Genomic DNA, 22399 nt, shown 5'->3' with positions numbered 1-22399 from the left:
GTATGATGCTTGCTAGGAGTAGTGAGAAGGTATGAAGAACTAGATGGTCTTTCCATCTCCCTTCCAACCCAAACCATTCTGTGATTCTCTAAAACTCTAGAGCTATTATAACAATAGCCAGCGAATAACGACGGACACAGCACTTCAAAGTTTCAGCAGCAAAAAGCCCCACTTGAATGTTACAGCCTATTTTTGTATAGTTTTCAAAGTCATTCTGTTTAATTCTATTTGGTTAGTAATGTTCTTGCCACTCAATTCATTGGTTAGAAAGTGTGTGTGCAAAGAGTCTCTTTTTACACATGTGTTTACATATTTTCTTCACGGATTCTCATGGGATAGACTTTGTTTCTCACAGGTGCAACCCGTTCTTCTCACAAGAGGAGATTGCTATGCAAAATGATTTTCATTCCTAGAATTCTTTCTCATGGGAACTTAAGAGGCTAGCTGTTAGTTCAGCTGAGGAAGGCCGGATTTTACAAGGCCTTTCTTTGTTGGGGTTTTACCTGTATGCAACATAAACAAGAGCACCATATTCTTACACTATCCTCAACCATGTGGACTTCATTAGGACTGAAGCATTGGGCTTCATTTTTAAATAAGGACATTAGATGCAGCTGTACCTTGAGAAAAATTCTCAGTGAGTTTGTCAGATACTTCTGGCTTCCATTAGTGCCTAGAGGAATCTAAACGAGTAGCAATCTTATCCAGCTTTGGCTTAGTATAGTTTGGGTATGAGCACTTATGCAGGGATGCACTTTTGCTCCCCAGTAATAACAAAATGTGGGTGGCAGCAGCAGTCAGTGAAACAGGCTGGTGGACAAAGGCTCTGTGGAGGGCTGCTACCTGCAGGACAAGGAAATTGCAAACCTCAGGGGTATAAAGGAAATCATGTAGACTGACTTTTTCTTTGTTATTTCAAAATTATTTGTTCCTAAACATTTTGCTCTAAATAAAAGTCTGTTTTCAGGAGTGCTGTTAGCAAGTTATGAGATCACTCAATGAATACTAGAGAGACTTCAACAGCTAATGTGTTGTGACTCTTCCTCAGAGGAACAGTCCTGCTCCTTGTGACTGCAACGGGAGCAGGTACAGAGCACTCACAGTAGGGGGAAGCAATTACAGAAATAAGATTCACAAGAACACAAAACTGCATCCCATTTATGTTTTGAAGAAAGACTGCAGGGCTCTTCTGCACCAGGAACACAGCAGGTTGCAAGTTCTCTCCTTCAAATCTTTTCATAAAAATAAACCCATCACATTTCATGTTTTTTGTTTTGCTTTAAACCAGGTGTATCTTTTACTCGGGTCCTAAGACAAGATACTAAATAAGGAAATACAGTAGTTTGGTAGGCTGGCAGAGGCTTGAAGTTCTTCACAACATCTGGACTTCATCACCTCATCCTTTCACAGCTGTCATTTGCCATCAGCAGTTCAGAATAATTTCAGGCATTACAGTCCATTACCCACACATTCATTACTGAGAATACTATTCCTGACAAATACTCCAATACTCTTAAATTACAAACAGCTTGGGGAAGACTGCAGTTAGGGCAACTTAAGCATGTTGGATATTTTCATATATGCACGATTTGTGAGCATAAATGACTGAAAGTCAAAGTTTTATTCCCACAGGAACTAAAATTTTCCCATACATAGTATCACTGTGATAGTAAAATTGCAAGGTTAAATCCCAGACTGCTTTAGTTCTGGACCTCAAGAATGAACATTCTGAGACAAACTGGAATTACCTCACATGGGGAGTTGAGAAAGGAGGCTGAACAAGTCACAAGGATTTGGCAAATGAAGCCAAGATCACCTGATCTAGTGTTGGTGATAATCTCACTTCAAACTGGAGGCTAGACCAGCTTTAGCCTAACAGAGATCCTTCAGTGATCACTCACAAGCTCACATTCTGACTTATTCTATCAATTCCAGCATGTTTTAACAGTTAAAACAGCCATAAGATTATAAAGACTGACATTAAGTACTGTATTTGAAAAGCATTAACCCTCTCAACTGCAGACCAAAATGGAAAGCTTAAACCACCCTCAATCTTACATAATCATAACAAACTAGGGGAAAAAAAAATCAAACATGCTACTCAGTATCACGCAGCATCCCAATATTAAGCAAAAGACAAGAAAATTCAATCACAATTAAACTCCTTTATTACTATCAACTCATCTTTAATCAGTACTTTTAATTCCATTTTAATTCCAGCAACAATTACAATAAAATGAAGACACACTTTTAGTTCAGAGAAGTTTAATTAACTGATCTTGGATATGATGCAGCTAAGAGGTCTGAACAAAGAGAACTGAGAAGGCTTTAATGCATATCAGCTTGTAGGAAACACAACAACACAGCATGTGCTATCTACGTGGGATCCTAACACTCCATCTTAAAAACAGCAAAGCGATGAGTTAAGCAGGTCTTGCAGGAGGAAATAAAAAGCCACATGTGCTAAGGAAATTAATGCACTAGCCTGATAACCCAGCAGATCTTAATGAATTGCAATTGTGTCCCAGAACTGGCAAGGCAGACTGTAAATTAAAAGTTAAGGACAAAGTTCCTCTGACAAACCTTAGAACAAATTTCAGTTGGATTTAGTATTCAACTTACTATCCTGGACACATCTATGGCTCAGAGTCCCACCTTCATCTGTTTCTTCCATCCAGCTGTGAAAACTGTTTGCTAATGCAAACAAGGATACTGGCATAATGTTAAAGTGAATACAGAGATCAATAAACTGTAAATGCTGAACAGAATTTTAGAGTTTACCATTTAGAGACTGTTGAAAAAAGAAAAAGTTTACTGAAAGACAGTTACTCTGACTTCTGAGGAATACAGCTTGCCTGCCTTCCTTTCTGAAGCTTACACAGTAATACCTGTGCTTAGGAAAACATTAATCAGTAAGTTGCTTTCTCACTCTATCTGTCCACTGACTTATTTTCTGTGTACTCACGAGATCTTTAACCAGTGAATTAAAAGACATCCTAACGTGTTTGGGCACACAAAACACCACCTTGATAAAACTGCAGTATCAATGTCCCTGGGAAGCAAAATAACAAAGATTAAATGGACTAACCACACAACACACAGAAAGGACAACTGGCAAGACTTAACAGATGTGCTGCTTAGGACACGGGAACAAACAGGTTAAAAAAGCCAGCAGTCCTCACTGCAAGCTCCTCTGAGCTTACTAGAGGGACTTGCACACAACCATTTATTGCTTCATGGCACCATACTTGTAGCTTTGTGACAAAGATTTCCACTGGTTTAGCTAAATTTATACACTTCCTTCAGATCAGTTAAGCTAATGCAATACCTTGTGTGGACACCTGTACTGCCTCAGAGCAGAATTCTTCTTGCAGGAGTTTAAATGTGTTGATTTAATCAAATAAACATTTAGCTGCTTTCCAATTTTGTGATCCGTGACTTCTCCACAACACCTCCAAAATTTAATAGGAGGAAAATCAATGCGTTTTAGGACAATCAAGCTTAACAGATTGCATTCCTATCCAAACAGTACCATTGCTGGAAGCTACTCTTATCAAAACCAAGTATATTTCCAAACATAGCCCCTTTTCTCCAGTGAAACCAGCTCATTTTTTAAGTCTCCATCTTATCCCAAAAAAAGTGACTGACCAGAAATTTTATAAAAGCTTCACAGATCAGATTCAGCATATGATCACTGAATGAAAAGTACTTATTTCAGAACAGAAAATTGCCATACTTCCTCTATAAGGAATATTAATATAGCACTACATAAAAAATCACTGACAAGGGATGTAAACACTATAATTTATTCAACACTGCAAATCAAAGAGAATATATTTGAGATCTCTGTATGAAAATCATCACCACAGTGAACACAAACATTACAGCTAGATGAAATTTCACATTTTTCGAAAGCAATTATACTATTTACTTCTCCTGAAGTCTAAATTAAATAAAATCATAATTTCTTCAGCTATGTATTATCCAGCCCCTATTGGGATTTAAATACAGCATCTCCATTAAGTCAATGCTACTGAGAATGTTTTAATCAAGTTTAGTGTGATGCACATGCTCCTTCACCAACACCAGATTCTTTTTTAGGTTTTACTGGATTTGTTTGTTCCTCTTCTTTGAGCTTCACTTCTCTAAAGTCTTCCCTGACTTCTTCCAACAGACCTGGCTTGAAAATGACATCCAGTGCTGTCATTGCCAAAGCCTTTGCTGTGCGCAAGGCGTAGAACTGAGCAGTCTGTGACCCTGCAGAAAAAAAAGTAAGAGGAACTTCAGGTTACATTACCAATACTAAACCACTTGCTTACTGCACAAGGGATATTTTCAAAGTAAGATTTTAAGTTTCAGCTGCAGGAACATTTTCTTAAACATCTACTTGCATGAAGTAAACCTATTTTCCCATGCCTCAAAACATTTTCTTCTTTTGCAAGTACTTAATTTTCTGCTACTGATATAAACAACTAAGACTGAGAACAGGAAAGTTGAGTGTTCACATTATGCTCTTCAAAAAATGTGGAGTTTTATAAGCTAGCACTGTTACGTTGCCTGTAATTTAGGATTAAAAATGACTTATCTTTCAGCTCTTGTTTAGAAATTCTCCTGAATATGCTGTTATGGATAATCCTTCTAATTTCTTTTGTCTGGATGTTATTATCCTTTAGCAAGAGGAGTGGTTATCCTACCCATATACACACAACCTCAAACACAACCAAGAAATTCTACATTTGTCAGCTTTTTCTGCAACTCCACAATTAATGTTAATTGTTTTCACTTCCACTCACCTGCAGCTTCTGTGTACTGCTCAGTATGATTCAATGCATCAGAGCCAATATAAAAATAAGGATGAATCCCAGGGACCACAAATGTAACATTTCCAAAGTCCGTGGAACCTAGAAGCAGCAGAGAGATTTTCTTAATGAAAAAGTGTTGGGCAGTTTTGAATGCTGTAAGAAAATGCATGATAGACATTCTCTCCAGCCCATATCTAAAATAGAGCATCCTTTGCCCCAAATACTAAAATAAGAACAATTCTAATGAGCCACTATCCATACAAATATCTCCTGTCACCAAGGTGTTTTTCCCTAACTAGCCATCTTCAGGTGCTGCTCACCAGTGCGCTTCTGATCAATGACCAGTTACTGGACTGCAAGGAAGATATATCAGCATGTTCTTATTCCTTCTACTGCTCATTTTTATCAAGCATCTCCTGATAGTAAGCAGTTAATTCAGAACAGGAAAGCTGCAAACCTTGGGAGTGTCAGACATTTCAGCTACTTCCCTGTTAGAGCCCTTCAGAACTAGGCTGAACAATTCCTGGTTCTCAGCAATATGCAAATATTCACCATTCTGGAGGGGACTAAAGTAGAAACTATTCATCTTTAAACAAAAACAGATCGAGGGTAACTGTTTTCACCCCCATGTGTTTTGATTATTCTCAGTTATGGAAATCTCAACAGCGCAAGCGCCCTTGAAATAAAATCAGAACTAAACTCCAGACAAAATGCTAGAGCTTTGTAGACAAACACCTGATAGCAATGTTGCAGATTTTAATGATGACCTTTCATGCCTATTCCCTTCAGTATGTTATCTAGCACCTATCTCACAGCCTTATCTACTGAATGCTATCATCCCAAAGTAGAAGATTCTTCATGGGAAATCATCCAAGAGTCTACAACTACCTCCCAAGCTGTTTTTTTTTTCCCAAACAAGCAACTCACTCATTATTTGTTAAAATGACATTTTGAAGCTGGAGAAATCAACATACCACTTATTGTAAACCCAGGTGCCAGAGGAAGCATTGTTTTTTATCAGGGAAAAATAGGGATGACCCACTAAGATCCCAATTAACTTTTTTTGGGGCCTGAGACGCAAGAATTTGTTTCTTTAGCAATGGTGTATAAAATTTAATTTTAACACATCAGGTATCCTCTATATTGTGATACTTTATGAAGAAAAGATATTGCTAGTGCCTTAAGATTTAGTAATTAAATGATGGAAAAACACAGATTTTACTTGGAAGCCTATAGTTATTGAAAGTGAGTCCACGGAGCCTACATTATAAGGACAAGAGTTTGCTATTTACACTGCTTACAGGTAAGAGAAACAACAATGCTTGTTCAAAAACATCTCTTCCCAAAAATTCAGGATGCATTTGAAGAAAATCTAACTCTTGGCACAGCAATAAGTTATTTTAATTTCCAGTAGTCCGCACTACCGATTCCTTCTTTGGTCAATCTGGACAGACAAACCAGAAGTTCTGCATGCTCCAGACTAAACCAAGGGTTCTAGACCTGCCTTACTAAGTCTCAATACACCAACTGCTGCAAAGACTGTGCTGCCCTTTTCCCTACTTCCACTTAGCAAATGAAACATTAGAAATTTCACTGCATCACAGCTCTCTGTCATGTCATTCCTCCTAAACTTATATCCATATTCAATGTACTACCAGCTGACATGTTATTTTTCCTGTGTAGAAGACATATAAATTGGGTATTTTCTAGCAACATGGAGAGGCAAAATCCAGGCAGCTTTTAATGAAAATCTAACAGCTAAATCTTCCCCTCTATCAGACAAAATGTTACTCCCTTTATGAGAATAACACAGAGGTATGTTTAGAACATCAGGTGTTCTAGTAATTTCTATAAAAACACCTGAAATTGTGTGCTTGCTAGACACATACAGATTGGGATTCTTTCTGGAAGCATAAGTAGTTGCAGTTACCAATACAATATACATAATCCTGTGCTATCTTCAACAGAGAGATATTGGAGTTCCAGCCTCTCAAAAATATATCCTGAAGCTTCTTCCAAGTCACTGCAAATTTGATGGAGTCAGTATTACCACAAACATAAACAGAGGGGAAAACACAAAATATTCCAGGAAATATTTTATATATAGTCCCAAGCTTCAGAAGTGGAATTTTCAAATATACTAGACTTCCTTAAGATCATCTTTACCACTTTTGTACACAGGAAGCCAATGAACCCCATGAATACTACATTTTGACTAGATTAAGTTATCACAGGCATGGGTGCCTCAACTAAGACGTGTAACCGAGCTATCTGCTTTAGGAGGTTATGGATATCCTGTAGTAAAGTCCTATGAACAGTAGGAGGAGAAACAGGTCCTGGCACCTGGTCCAAGCTACCTCAGTCTCACATTATGTCACATCCCCCTGGCTGTGTGCCCAGCAGAGCAGAGCTGCACAGCCAGAGCCTGTAATCTGAGGTACTCAGGGAAGCCTTGGTGACGCTTATCTGCCTAGAGCGATACCTGGGAGCAGAGCCACACTAATACCATGCAGAGGTGGCAGCGAGTGCGCTCAGCTCTTAACGACTGTTCTGCTGCACAGACATGGAGAAGCAACTGAGCTATCTTCCTTCCCTTTCAACAGAAGAAACTGACATCCTAAAAGAAAACATTAAAAACCACATGAAAACTAAACAGAAATAGAGGTCTTGAAAAAGACGACACAAAATACTCAACCCCCGCCCCCAGAAGAGGGTAGCATACAAAGTTCCACTCCTATGGCTCTGGAGACTGTGCTTTGTAATCTCTCCTAAATTCCCACTGCAAAAATTCAGAGGAGAAGCTGTGGAAAGAAAATTCAGTAAGCCCTACTGCAGTGTGAGATAAAAAAGCAATTGCTCAAACACATTTTGACATCTGACATGCAATTCAAGGACAGGACAGCCATACAGGGAGTTTTGGCTTAAGCAAGTTCATGGTTAACATTGAGCATATCATATAACTTACATATGAAAGCCCTATCACAGCTGGGTGTCTGTGAAAGGCTCAGTTCAAGACCTCTGAACAAAAGCAAAATCACTGATATACATGATTATCCTTACTACAACGGTTTGAAGGAACCAACTAGCAGAGCTCCAGAAAGTTGCACTACAGTAAACATGTTAAGGTTCCTCAGCCCCCTTCTTTGGCTTAACAAGCAAAGCAGTAAATATTATTTGTATTACTCTGAAGAAAGTAGGAAGAAATCTGTCTTAAGTTCTAATTTGTTTTTAAACACAAGACAATGAACCACTGTTTAATTTGAAAGGGAAGTAAGAAACAGAAAAAATCCCATCACCATTAGATACCAAGAATATCATTAGATACCGTGTCTCCCCTACCCACAAAAAGAAGTTTGGAGAGCTGCTCCTAAACACCAAATCTGTCCGAATTCCAAAGATAATCTGCATTTAATAAAGAGAAGACAAGTACCGCAATCAAACTAACTAAAATAACTTTTTACTGAGAACAATATCTTCGTTCTAAGAGAAAAACCTTTAGCATGAATGGAGTAAAAATGTTCATACAGTTAAGATCAGTAGTGAAGGCTCAAAGTATGAGCAGAATTGAGACTTGAACAGAGCTCCTCTAGGAAGATGCTGAAAAAGAAAGTGTTAAGGATAACAAGAAACCCACCTAAGCATTTAAGAATTCCCATTTCTGTTATAGGTCAGACACCAAAAAAAGTTAAATCATTTGAGACATAGTCAAGACTCAAAAGTGCACACCTACTTGAAGAGCACCCTTTGGAAAACTAATCTGTTGATCCCATCACCTAAAATTAGAGGCATGTAATTACTTGTTAATGAAAAGATTAAATTAGAGTTAGTGAAATAAACTTCAAGTTATAAATCTCTCCAAAAACTCCCTCTAAAATAATTGTTAGATTCTAGCTTATTTGTTTATATGTAAGCTTGGAAAATATTATTAAACAAGGTTACTAAAAACTAAGTCTCATCCCCATTTATAGCAAATCAGGATTCTGTATTTTAAAGCCACAGAATGAGAGACAATTCATTATACATCCTCATGTTCTCAGAAAGACTTAGCTTTCCATCCCTCCCCCCAGCCAAACTGCTTATTACTTGAAATATTTTCAGAACTATTACAAGAAATATTTTCGGAACTATTATAAGAAATATTATAATTTTACTACTTTCCTTACCTGTTCTTAGCTTCTACAATAAATACAGGAACACAGGCCAGAGATATAAACCTACAGAGCTTTAGCTTTATAATGTGGCTTTTTCTTCTGACCAAACTGGGTTTAACTTAGCTCTAATTTGTTATTTTATACACATGAAGCCTGATCAACCTAAGCTTAAGACACAATGAAAAATGCAGCTGGAGTTACCTGACAAACCATTCAAGATAGCATCTTCTGATATAAAATCTATTCCAAGCTTCTCTCCATTCTCCTTGTAAATTTTCTGCAGGCTCTTATTCGGAAGCACATTGTAGTAATCATTTTCACCACCTTTTATTTCCACCTAGATAAAAACCCCAAATTACTGTAAGTTTTTCTCCAGTGTAAGCCAGTTCAATGTAAACAATCTGAAGGTCAAAAAAACCTCCCAACTTCAAGCCCAAGGCAAAACATATGTAAGTGCTAAATTTCTTCAAAAATACAACATTCTGCCAAATATTACCCTCCATCAAAACACAGCTGATGTTCTGTTCAGTTTGCACTAGACAGCCAAATTCCAGAAGAAAGGATTTCAACATTTTCTCCAAAAATAGGAAACAAGTATTTCCTGTAACAGTGTCTAACGATTTTGCCTGCAGGTACTACTAAACTACATAGAAATAAACATAGGCTTTTATCAAACTGTATGTTACCTTTTTTTCAGAATGCTTCCAATAACTACAGCCCCATTCATTAAATGGCTTCATACAGGTAAGAAATTTGAAAACAAATAGAAAAAAAAATCTATCAATGTCAAATTTCAAAAGAGGTCTTAACTTTCATGCTGCATAAAGTGCACTTTCTGAACCTCTTTTCTAGATAAGTGAAGGGGACACGGTAGGAAAACAACATCTAATGTCTCAAAAAGACTGTAAAACTGACATGCTAACATTCACATACCCCATACCTATTTGTTTTGATGATCACATACATTCTTTTTACAGCTGAATTAGTCATAAGCTTGTAATTAACAGAGCCAAGTAGAACCATCTATCTTATTGCTTGAACCAGCTAGATGAGACACACTTCCATTTACTAAAAGCAAAACAAATGAGAACACTTATTGAAAAATCACTCAGTTGCTACATGAGCCTGCTGTTTAATGGGGCACTGGACCTCATGACCGAGAATATGGGAAAAAAAACAGACAGAAGACCCAATACCTGTTTTGCTTGTTTCTACAGGTGAGGTTTGCCATCAAGCCTCCCAGGTCTCTGAGCCTAGCAGCACTATCTGTAGGATAGAAGCATCACCCACAGCAAAACAAAAAGAAATTACAGGACACTTAAAGTAATTGAATGTACATGGGATCAGGCAGGATGCATCCAAGGATGCAGAGTAAGAGAAGCAGAAATGCAGTCTGGGAGCTATTATTTTTTTAAGTGTCACTGAAACACAGGGATGTTCCAGCTCACTGAACAACAGCTACAGATAACATCCTCTTGGAAGGGCCAAGAGGAGGTGTTTGAAAACTACACACTCCTCGGAGCATCCTAGCCTCAAGTTCCCAGAGGGATTACAGAGCAAATAAATCCTCCTTGAACAAATGCCCAGGCTCACGAATCACAAGGTGATTGTGAACATGCAGAATACAAGATGGAACTCATTCAAGAGCAGATAATGCATGATCAAGCCTAGCTCTGCATGACAACATGACTGGCTCAGATGACACAAGACATGCAAGCTCTAAGTGTTTTGTAATCAGTGGCACAAAATACCACACTGCTGCCTGTTACTTGTAGCGCTCATCGGCAACTGAGACTGGTGTCATTAGTGTTTTAATATTCTTATTACTGGTGTAGACAACCCCTGCGAGACCACATCTCATCATCCTGTGTTCGTTTGGTTTCTCCTCAAATCAAGACTGGAGCTAGGCCAGGGGAAGGCCACCAAGATGATTAGGTGGAGAACACAATGTACAATGACAGCCTGAAAGAACCTGATCTGCTGAGCCTTCACAGAACAGAAGGTTAGCAGGGCATCTTACTGCTGTCTAGAGTTACCAGAGGGGAAGGGTACAGAGAAGGCAGAACCAGACGTCTCAGATGTCAAAGTGATGCAACAAAGGAAATTCCCATTGGATACAACAGAATCACAGAGGGTTGATGTGGGAAAGTACCTATGAAGGTCATCTTGCCCAGTTCCCCTGTTCAATCAGTGTCACCTAGAGCTGATTTCCCAGAACCATACTAAGGCAGCTTTTGAGTATCTCCAAAGATGGAAGCACTGCAATCTCTGCAGGAAACCTGTGTCAGTGCTCAAGTCATTGCAGCATAAACATTAGGAAAACCCTTCTACACCACGAGGTGTGTAGAGCACTTTTTGAGGGAGGTGGTAGAATTTCATCCTTGGAAGTATTCAAAAGTTCACATGGCAAAAGATGAGTTTGGTCTAAGTGGTCCTGCTCTGAATGGAGAATCGGTCCTGCTCTGAACGGAGAATTAGACCAGATGACCTCCAGAGGTCTCTCCCAACACAGATTCCTCTAGATTTCTGTGGCATTCTATTTATAAACCAAAGCTTTCTTTCAGGACACAGAGCAACAGAACAGCAAAAAGTGTACCGGTAATTTAGATTTACTTTGGCTAAACACTATGCAGACAAATAAAGTAAACACTAATTTCCTGTTCCGGTCTGTGTAAAAGAAACACATGACAATGAATATATTCTTACCTTGCATCCTGTGGCCACTGCTGCAGATTTGAAGCAGTTTTCAACCTTCTCTGTCAGAACAGAAAGCTCTTTCCTTGAAGGAGCACGCAAGTAAAACTCTAGTTCAGTGTAAGAAGGAATGATGTTAGGTTTCACACCACCATTTTTTATTACACCTGCAAAAAGGGAAAAGTTGTGTTGTCAGTGTTAAATGCAATTGTTTGATCTTCAGCCCTGGCATGAAATTCCTGGGTCAAGAACTATAAACATATAAACAAAAACAACAAAACATCAGCTGAGCATGAAATACAAAAAATGTAAAAAATGCAATATGTGGACAAAGTTTCTTCATCATGTCAGATTACATGGAACATGTACATGTCTTTCAGCACAATTTCACAGCATTCTTTGGTTAGACATCTGTTTTACATCCCAGAGTCAAGCCAAACTAGCATTTCTAATTAATCCCCTAAAATTCAATGCATTGGAGTCATAAAGCAATCTGCCTGCCAACAAGAAAAAAAACTGCTATAAGGGATAACTTGGATTCCAACTTTTAAACGTTTCCTCAATTAGAATGTTTCCAACTTATTTTGTCAGCTTGAAGAAAATCTGAATGAGTTTCTCAGCAATACTGGAATAATGTATGTATTGCAGTGCACAGAAAGTTAATTTAGATAGCTCATATTAATTCTTCAGAAATACTGGAATGTATAATACATGTAGCTTTAGTCACAAGTGCAGTTTGAGCTGAAAGTGCTTCCTGGAGGGAATGTGTAACTACATCTTTTATTATTACAGCACCAAAGGCATTACCATAAAATACAGGAATATTTAGATATTTTGACAAGAACACGTCACAGATCCCAGTTCTACATTAGATGTCACTGCACTAACAGCTTCCAACAGGGTGTTTCCCTGGTCTTCTACCCTCAGTTTCTTTTACGTGGAATTAGATTTGTTTTCTGAAGAACCTGAGAAACTTCTACCTTAAATGGAAATATTGCCAAAGTTACTGATGTGTGTCACTGAGGCCTGAAGAGACAGTACTGATTTGTTGTAAACAGACAACAAAACATTTCTTTCTGTGCAGAAAACCCATTAACATTATGAACTTTACCTCCCATCTCAAATACAGTCAAAATAAAAAACAGCATTGAATTAATCCAGTATCAGTATCTGTCCATAACAACAGGAACAGCTCAGATGAGAGGGACAGACACCAAAGGAAAGGAAGCAGTAAGTATTCACGCAAATTTGCATGACACATACCCATAACAAGCTTTCTCAGAACAAGTAGCTTCATGAATAAACAGTTTTCACTTGTCTTGTCCAGCACAATTGTAAGTGGAACTGGAGTCTGAATAAGTCTACAGTTAAAATTAAATACAGCTGCAATATGGACTGGACAGCAGACCTGAATTACAAGTAGGCTGCCTGCACACTATTAGTAGCACCCAATTTGCCCTTCTGGATGGAAACTTTTTTTTACAACCTGTTTAATACAACTACTTAAGCAGGAAAAAAAAAAACCAAACTACATTCCCATTTTTAAGGGGGCAACATGTACTCCGCTCATAAGCAGGGAAGAAAGACAACATCAAAATCTCAAATGAACTCAAGACAACAATATTTCAGTACCTTAAACATTGGTTAGAAATTCTAGACTTCAAGCAATGGAAATGATTTCAGCTTTTGTAAGTGGGCTAACACTATTATTTTTAGGAACACTTAATTCAGCCACTGATTATACTGAAAGTCTACAACGTGAGGTCTCCTACACAATGTTGTAAAGAAAGCATTCCTAAAATTCAATCTTACTCTGGCTGCTTCTCCTCTCCCAGAAGTATTTTAAATATTTCCACTTTGAAAAACCAGGTTTATGACAGCAGTTGTATCAACACAGTAATTTCAGTTTTGCTGCTGTTCAAGAAGCATTACCTATAGAAGGCCTGTTTAGGTACTTAGATTTTTTTGCCAACATTACCCATGTAACCTCTAGAAACTACAATGAAAGCAGTATTCAGGGGTTTAGGCTTAGATTCAACAGAAAACTTAGCCATCTTCAGCCTTAAACTGCAACACATGGGTTGCAGACACCAAAACTCTTAATAATGTGCCTTGTTTTCTACTGAGAAATAGGATCGAGAGGTGGTGTCTGCTGTCTGAAATTCTTTTGGGCATGCTGCACAGCAGAACTGCAAACAGCTTCATCTACAGTCAAAAGGATTAGGACTCTATCCAGATATCCTGGTGAGAAATGCACACTTGTATTACATACAGCATAAGCAGCCAAGACACATAATGATCAGCTCAAAACATCTGGAAGGATTTTTAGCTCGTAACAAATATTCCAAATAAACAGCTCTACATTCAGAAGTCCTGTAGAACTGGCAAAGTTTCTTAATTTCAACTTGGCAAAAGTTGTGCTGGGTGCAAAAAGGAACCCTGGGTTTATAGCTAAAAGGCTGCTTCACCTCATCTTTTGAATCTTTCTCACTGTACAGGTAGAAATGTGTGATGTTGAAGAAAGACAAATCAAGCTTAATGGTTAACATGTCTTACTGCAAAATGGCCTTTCTAATCCAAAACCTACTAGATATTAAATATTAGAAAACAGTGAACATCTAGTTGATTGAGCTACTAACCAGGACTGTGATCTTCTGCCATCGGTTGTTTTTTGTACTTCACCAAATAAATTTCATTCCAGACCACTAGACCCTTCCAATAAATGCCATCTAATTAATGGAATATCTACTCAAAAAGTGATGCAGTAAGTAATGCTTCACTTTTTGGAAGCATTTAATCTTACACCTTTGCAAATCCACATATATTAAGGAGTTCAAGGCCATGTACCAAAATAAACTTTGCATTTTTTTTCTTTTTTTTTTTTTTAACTGCAACTTCAAGACTTAAAATTGATCTAACCTTTACCTGGGCATTTGAGTCCCCTTTCAAATCTGACCTCTCAGCCTGTTTTGAGCAGTTAGTTCTGGACACTGACATGATTGCAAAAATTGCAGACACACCATTTAAATGAAATGGTGCTGTTTCATAATATTTGAAGTGACTATACTAGTGTGTGATATTCTATGTTAGTACTTCAACAGCCTAAACTCTAACTTGCTGGACATTAGGTTTAAGAAAGATCTCACCATGAACTCTCCAGGTCGGTTTCATCTGCTGTCTTAAAACAGACAGATTGTTGTACGCAAGAACAGCAGCATCTAATGCATTAACTCCTTCCCAAGGATAAGCAGCAGCATGAGAAGCTTTTCCATAGTATTTCACAGTCACACTAGGAAATAAAAGGCATTGCTTATTTGTTTCTCATTCACTGAAAAAAAACAAAACTCTTTGAAATGAAAAACATCCTTTTGTTCCTACAAATATATGTTATTTAAATTTTGTGCAGCATAAAACCAAACAATTTACCTGGCACTAGACTGTTGCATAGATAAACTATCTTTGAGTGCAAAAAAACACTGAAAGATTTCAAGAAAACCAGCAGAATGGAATGATACCAGCAGCCAGTCAGGCAAGGGAGTTACTGGTAGCATCTTTATATAGCCTTTTCCTGAAGAGTACATGTTTCACATATTAATTAAATTTCTCCACTGCTTTTTTTATACTGCCTGACTCTTCTGAGACTCAAAGTTAAAAACACTCTTCTCAGAGGATAACAAACCCTTTTCTCTGATTCAAAATCGGAAGCTGAGTGTCCTAATTCTTGTCAAATAAAATGTGTACAGTATGTAAGATAGGAAAAGCTCGTAAGATCACATATAACTCATGTTTAAATAACAAAAGTCAAGTTTTATGAGTATGGAAAAGCACAGCCTATTGTAAAATACACATTACTATGCTACAGTGAGGATGTTCTCTTCTTGCACCCTTCTAAAAAGGTGGTAGAAAGGCTTGCAACAAGGAGGAAATCTAATGCAAAGGCTATCACCTAACTCGACAGAAATCATAAAATATTGCACCTTAACACATCCAATAAAAATTAATGCTTTGCTTCATCTGAGGGCCATTAATATTAGTCTTACAAAATAACTTAGTATTTTAGACTGTTTATGAGAACTATTTACAAAAGAGGAAAACATTAAATACTGACATCTACATATAAGGTCTCACTATTTATAGAATACACAAAGCAATCTGTACTCCAGACCCCCTCCTTTATAGAAAAAAACTCAATCTTCAAGCGTTCCTCCCACCCCAAGACACATAACCTGTCTCTTATCCAGCCATGACCAGCCTAATTTGCTTGTCCCTCTGTCCTGCACAAATGCCAACTTAACCAGTTATCCTGAAGTGACCCCTTGTGCTCAGAACCATGCCACAGCTGGAAGTTAACACCAGCACTTAAATTCTGGAAGGCAAGGAGGGACACAATGCAGTGTACTGTTGCAACAGGAAACGTCTCTTACTACTGCGGCAATCCAAATTAAGCTTGCCCTTTTCTATCCCCACAAATCTTCCAAAACAATCCTAGAACTCATTCTTTAGACTAGGAGATTTATTTTAAATTTATTAAGAAATGTAAGAAACTTGTCCATTAATATCCCAAGTATTAGACTGCAACCCCTCAAATCAACTCACAAAGATCCCTGGACATTCTCAAAAAAAATAGAAGGCAAAGTACAGCAAAAAGTCATGCTTCAGTATTCTCTTCCAGAAGGAACATGTGTTTCTTATTAAAAAACGTTCTTTCAGCATTCCTTTACTTGTACTTCTTTTGCCACACAAATGTCACAGGCACTCAGAAAAACCCAACAGATTTTGCAGAATAAAAACACCCTAAGCCAGTTTAAGAATACCACCAGAAGAATGTGGATTCTGTTTGCCCAACAATAAATAGGCTGATTAAGTGAAGGGTAAGTGAATAAGAATCAGCAAACTTTGGCATGTATCCACCAGTTATCCCAATATGTTAATCTTATTTCAGGGACAAGCCAGTTTTCAGAATTGCACACACAGCAATACTTGCAACCTAGTGATCACCAGTCAAACTGCCTGCAAACAACCAAACATCAATTAAAATTTGAAAAACTGTCTTTCTACCTTTGAAACCTCATAATTACATAAAATATGACAAACACAGTATTTCAAGCTTTTGGAGGTAATAAGTTGTTTCACTCAGCACTACAATTCCATGCCTTCTCCATGTCCAAAGGTTTAAAGGCTATCTAGGACTTGCATCCTACTGCAGATCTTGACCTCTGAGGAGAGATTTCCAGATCTTACTGTATCAAACTCAAAAGGCTATTGCAGAAAGACAAAAGAAAGCAGAAACACAAAACTATCATTGAAAACTATGTCTTGAAGATTATAGTCTTAAGGTAAAGCAAAGGCAAGTTGGGCTAAGTCTTGAAGGAGGTTACAACAACCAGTTGAGACTCTTTAGAAACACAAGGAAGGAATGTAGCAGGGAACTGGCCAGGTGAAGAAGACTAACTCTTGTCTGTTTTACCATGTAACCTGGCATTTACAGAAGCAAACTATCCACTGGAAACAGCCCTGGTAAAAGCAAAATGGTCAGTAAAATCAAGCATATCAGAGCCGGACAGTAAAACAACCAGTGTGAAAATAGTTCCCAATACAAGTCATAAGTGATGGAAAATTACTTATTTGAATAATTCAGAATTTAGTCTGAGACAGTCAAATGTAATACCTGTAAAAACTGTTGCACTGGAGGGAGTTTACTAGTGGAGTCTCTGCAAGGTAAGACCCTCTGGGATCAGCAATCACATAACACAAAGAAGAACGTGACATAAAATATAGGAAAAAAACCTGCTGGCAGACTACTGCTGGGACACTGTGGAAACAGACATTTACAACACTAAAGGAAGAACAGCATGGCATTGCAGACTGGCAGAGCAAGAAAAGAATGAAGCTCCAAAGCATTTTTTTAAAATCATGTACTTAAAGACCAAGCATTTGCCTAAGAGTTGATTGCTTGAAAATTACTAAAGAGGAAGTCCCAAACATGCCAGCTGTCTCCAAAATTATAAGGAAATGCTATGGTCCATGCAGCAGCTGAGTAAGATGTAAGGCAAGTGCACCTCATGTAGTGTGTACAATTCTGGGGATGCAATTCCGGCAAGGTGTACTTTAAGGCAAACCAAGTGACTCAAAGCACAAGTGAGCCAGCGCTGTCTCTCAATTAGCAAATTAGCAAAAATTTTCTTGCTCCTTATATTAGAAAGTTTCAGGTCTCAGTTATAACATTAGGGCCAATCAGAAGAAGACAAGGCATAATTTTCAAAGAGTTATACAGCTGGCAGAAAAGGCAGCTGTGTGGGTAGGACTGCTGTCCATCCTTACACTGGGAGCAAACATGAAGGAAAGACAGGTACTATGGATCAAAACCAAAAACTTGATGTGAGAGTAAATACACACAATATGGCTGTGACTAAATTTAGTGTGGAAGTTACTAGAGATCCAAACTTCAGTCAGGCTTTGCTGGCCAGCTCTTTCAAAAGGAGGAAGGCAAACCTGAAACACCCTCCAAACTGATTAAAAATGCATAGAGGACCACATGACTGGCATCCAGGAAAGCACAGAATGACGACCCTTGAGACCCTGCATTTGTGTCTTTAAATTCTACTTCAACAGATGGCATAATCACATAAATGTTTAAAAGAAATGCCCAGAAACGTCAGAACAAAAGATGGATTTTTGGGATACATGGAAGATTATCTCAGATCAGTCCAGGATTTGAGCACTAGGCTGAACACGGCACTTCTGAAGAATGGCTGTGGGTGCCCTTCCCTAACACTAACCTGGCTCCTTAGCTGAGAGCAAATACCTTTGTCTGAAGGGCACCTGCAAGGCTCGGGTTCAGCCACTGCTAAAACAGGTCCCCTTCTCAGGAAGGAGACAAAAGTCTAATAACAAACCATCTCTTTCCACCTGAACCCACCCACTCACTCATGCTCGGCCACGTCGGGCAGGTAAGCAGCGTTTTCTTGCGAAGGGTGCGCCATGAAAACCACATCCAGGCCGTCGAACGCTCCAGCCTTGATGAGGTCTATTTTGCCTCCTCCTTGCTCTTCCGCGGGGGTCCCCAGCACCGTGATCTGCAGCACAAAGGCACAGGGCGAGTCAGGGGCTGTCAGGGAGCGCTCACCACCGCTCCCCCGGGAGGGCTCCCACCTGCACGGCCGCGGGCTCCGCCAGGCTCTCCAGGGCGGCCTTGAGCGCCAGCGCGGCGGCGGCTCCCACCTCGGCGATGAGGTTGTGGCCGCAGGCGTGCCCGAGCCCGGGCAGCGCGTCGTACTCGCAGAGGAAGGCCAGGCGGAGCGGGTCCTGCGGGGCCGCCGTGCCCCAGTCGGCGCGGAAAGCCGTGCCCAGCTTGTAGCGCGGCTGCACGGCCCAGGCGGCGCCGGGCAGGTCCCCGCCGGAGAAGAAGCGGGTCAGGGCGTCGTGCGCCTGGTGCTCCGCGTACGCCAGCTCGGGACGGCTCCAGATGTCGCGGCTCAGCGCGCCCAGACGCGCAGCGTTCAGATCCACGCTCTCGCACGCCCGCTGCTTCAGCGCCTCCAGCGCGGCGGCGGTGGCGGGGCCGCTCTCCGGCGACTCTTGCGGCTTCATGAGGCCTCGGGAGCACCGCTGCTCAGCCCAGCCCAACCCGCCGCCCGCACCTGCCCTCCAGCGTGACACCTGCGCCGTTCCCCCTTTTATCGCCTCTCTGCGCCGCCAGGCACGGTGGGAAATGTAGTTGGAAATCACGGCCTGGCCTACAGGCGGCGCCCCGCCGGAACTCCCCGCCCCAGCGTGCCTGGCGCGGCCCCGGCCAGCCTGCGGTGTTTCGGGGGCCCGCCCGCAGCCCGTGCCGGGCGCGGTGCCGCGCCGCTCGCTGAGTCCCTCACCCGCGGGATGGCGGAGGGTAAAGGCAGAAATCCCACAAGCTGAGATAAAGATAGTTCCATAGGGAAAACAGAAGCCATGCACGCAAGCAAAGCAAGGAATGAATTCACTGCTTCCCATGGGCAGGCGGGTGTTCAGCCATCCCCAGGAGAGCAGGGCCCCATCACACCTCAGGGTGGCTTGGGAAGACAAGCGCCATCACTGCAAACGTCCTTCCCTTCCTCCTTCTTCCCCTGCTTTAGATACTGAGCATGATGTTCCATGGTCTGGAATGTCCCTTTGGTCAGTTTGGGGTCACCTGTCCGGGCTGTGTCTCCTCCCAAGCTCCCCCAGCCTCCCCACCAGCATGGCAGTGCAGAAATTGGAGAAGGCCTTGGCTCTGTGTAAGCCCTGCCCAGGAATAACAAAAACATCTCTTTGTTATCAACCCTGTGTTCAGCACAAATCCAAAACACAGTCCCGTGCCAGCCATTGTGAAGAAAATTAATTCCACACCAGCCGAAACCAGCATAAAATATTAGATAAATTACGTGTTGGAAGAATTGCCTTGTTAAACTTTAGGGCTTGGTGTGCTTCAGTGATCTCAGATGTGGTGGGGAGAGGGTGGTGTTAAAAAAGCTTGGGAAGAAGGTTGTCCGGCAGATAGTGGGTAATGAGAATGCAGAATTTACAAACCACAAGGACATTTGGCAGAGCTCCCATGATAAGAAGGAAACTAACAAAGCCAATTTAGCAACTGTGCTGAAATCAGCTCCAACTGGGTGAAATGTAATTCTGGCAGAAAGAGATTGTAGCCACCAACTCATGGTCCCCTGACTCAAAAGAAGAGAAAGACTGAGTATGTGGACTAATTAGCACAAGAAGAGAGGGACTCAATTAACCAATAAAAAATAGACCGGTAAGTAGGAGGAGAACTATGTAACTTGTAGCCAGGGAACAATCATGCCTTTGCTAAAATGTGTAAGTAGTGAAATGTTTTGATAATGGAATTGCCACCCAGCACGCCTTTCTTTGCAGAACTGTAAATAAATCAAATACCTGACTCTGAGTGTGGATTGGCCTCTTGCACACTGGGTGTAAGAACCTAATTTGGCACAACATGCTGATGGAACACATGCCTTGTTACATACATGTGTTACCATCAAACGCCCAGAGATTGCATTCAAGTGCAAGGTGTGTTGTGCCTCTTCTGGGCTTGGAAACACCCTGTCTTCTTTGACATCGTCATTTTTTTTCCAACCAGGATTCCTATTTGTCTGGATTCGGGTTACATCTTTACATTTCTCTGGGATTTCCAAAGTCCAGGCCTGTGAGAGCCAGCTGGTCGGGGGTTTTTAGGTACAAGCTGCTTAGCAAGGAACCTGCCTATTGAACCAACCCATACCTGACTAAAATTGAAGTCAACAGGAACAAAATGACAAACTCTGGTGGTTTTTTTTTGTTGTTTTTTTTTTTTTCCTTTATTCATTTATCCACTGTATTCTTTCTCCACAAGAAAGAATACTGTCAACTGGAGAGGTGCTTTGGTGTGCTGATCTGCAGGATTCCCCTCTCCACAGAAAATGGGGGAGGTTCTTTTCCTAGTGACACCCAAACCCTACAGGACTCTCAGTCACTCCAAGAAGAGCTCAGGCTCCCATGCCTTACATTTGTCATGAGCTATTTTTACCCTTGGAACATACTACAAGTATGTTGACAAGTATTATGGTTATGGTTGGTTCTTTCCTTCGCCCCCAGATTCTTCCAAGTGGAATAAAGCCATCAACCCCAAAACATGCTGAACTTAGTTTGAACTCTGGACACATGTTGAACTATCCTTATGGATACATGCAGTAAGTATTTGTCAGCAGCTGAGGGGGCACATATTCAGCAGAGGGTCACATAATTCAGATCTGTTTGCCAAAGGATTTTTAGGGATGGAAGCCCTTTGGAGCAGGCAGAATGTTCCTGAGGATAGTGCCAGGCCAGCATTCTTTAGGAACAATCACTCTAGGCATACATCAAACTCAATCACTTTTGTACTCATGGAAAAAGCTGGCTCCCACTTTAAGTTTTAGTGAGAAAGGAAAAAAAAAAACCCTCATGTATTTTTTCTTCCCAAGTACCAGATTCCTTGAGGCACCACTGTTCACTATATAGTTTTGTATTTCTTCAATAAAAACCCAGGGTCCTGTTGAACCTGCACAGATTCATTCAGGACATTCCAGAGCTTTACATACCCGATCAGTGCGTGGCATTCCAGCTGAGAATGCCGAGCCCCAGAGCCACAGGTAACAGGAATGGTGAGGCTTGGCCATGGAGCAGATTGTTCTGTGGCAGCTGCCTCCAAACAAGCTGGCTGCTTGTTTGGAGGGCTGAAGAAGGAGTAGAGACTGCACACGAATGCCAGCATCTGAAAGTGGGACAAAGTTAGCACTGGCTCCTCCAGGAAAATTTACCACTCATGAGGAACAGCTAAATTACTTTTAGGGATTATGTTATCTACTCACAGCTTGAGGTTTTCCTTCCCAACTGAGATCTCAGATAATCAGAGGGTTGAATTACTAATGTGACCACTGTCTCATTTGTTTGAAATGAACCTTTAGAATACATTTGGAATCCTCTCTGTCTGCCGTGAGGATTTGTGAAGCATGCAGCACTAAGATAGACAATCATTTTATAAATGTAAGCATTACAGAGTTTACACCAGCTTGAGAGTTCCAATTTGCATGTTTGAAAAGGGGAAATATGTATCATAATGAGCATTAACATCAGTTAACCTAATAATGGGTATGTCTTTTTGGTATGTTCCACTTCACAACGCCAGATAATTTGCACACTTTGTGTACAACCTGCAAGTGTGGTTCCTTGGGAGGGACTTGCTGACCGGAGAGTTTCCCTCCATAC

General features: G+C 40.4%; 1 protein-coding gene across 2 annotated transcripts; it reads right to left on the bottom strand.

Annotated features, from left to right (window-relative positions):
- Window positions 1–2145: 2145 nt before the first annotated feature.
- On the bottom strand, window positions 2146–19848 carry PM20D2 (peptidase M20 domain containing 2). Of its 2 annotated transcripts, XR_005256427.1 has the most exons (8): window positions 18800–19848; window positions 18575–18723; window positions 14794–14936; window positions 11660–11814; window positions 9155–9290; window positions 7285–7419; window positions 4794–4901; window positions 4239–4257 (listed from the first exon to the last, which is right to left on the bottom strand). XR_005256427.1 is itself a non-coding variant. In XM_038133014.1 (7 exons), the coding sequence occupies exons 1-7, from the start codon at window positions 19631–19633 to the stop codon at window positions 4055–4057; spliced, it is 1728 nt and encodes a 575-aa protein (XP_037988942.1). In that variant the 5' UTR covers window positions 19634–19844; the 3' UTR covers window positions 2146–4054. The 2 variants fall into 2 exon arrangements, 1 of the variants encoding a protein (XP_037988942.1); XM_038133014.1 differs by lacking the exon at window positions 7285–7419 and having other exon boundaries at window positions 2146–4257; window positions 18800–19844.
- Window positions 19849–22399: the final 2551 nt, after the last annotated feature.

Source organism: Motacilla alba, chromosome 3 (assembly GCF_015832195.1).
Source record: "Motacilla alba alba isolate MOTALB_02 chromosome 3, Motacilla_alba_V1.0_pri, whole genome shotgun sequence".
Taxonomy (NCBI): domain Eukaryota; kingdom Metazoa; phylum Chordata; class Aves; order Passeriformes; family Motacillidae; genus Motacilla; species Motacilla alba.
This window is presented reverse-complemented; position numbering and strand designations above follow the sequence as displayed.

Excerpts from the sequence above, each read along its gene's own strand:
- PM20D2 (XM_038133014.1), bottom strand. The coding sequence starts at position 19,633 with ATGGGAAGCAGTGAATTCATTCCTTGCTTTGCTTGCGTGCATGGCTTC. Across the intron at positions 11,815-14,793 it reads ACCGACCTGGAGAGTTCATG|GTGTAATAAAAAATGGTGGT; the intron begins GTGAGATCTTTC and ends CCCTTTTTGCAG. Across the intron at positions 4,902-9,154 it reads TATCTTGAATGGTTTGTCAG|GTTCCACGGACTTTGGAAAT; the intron begins GTAACTCCAGCT and ends TGCTGCTTCTAG.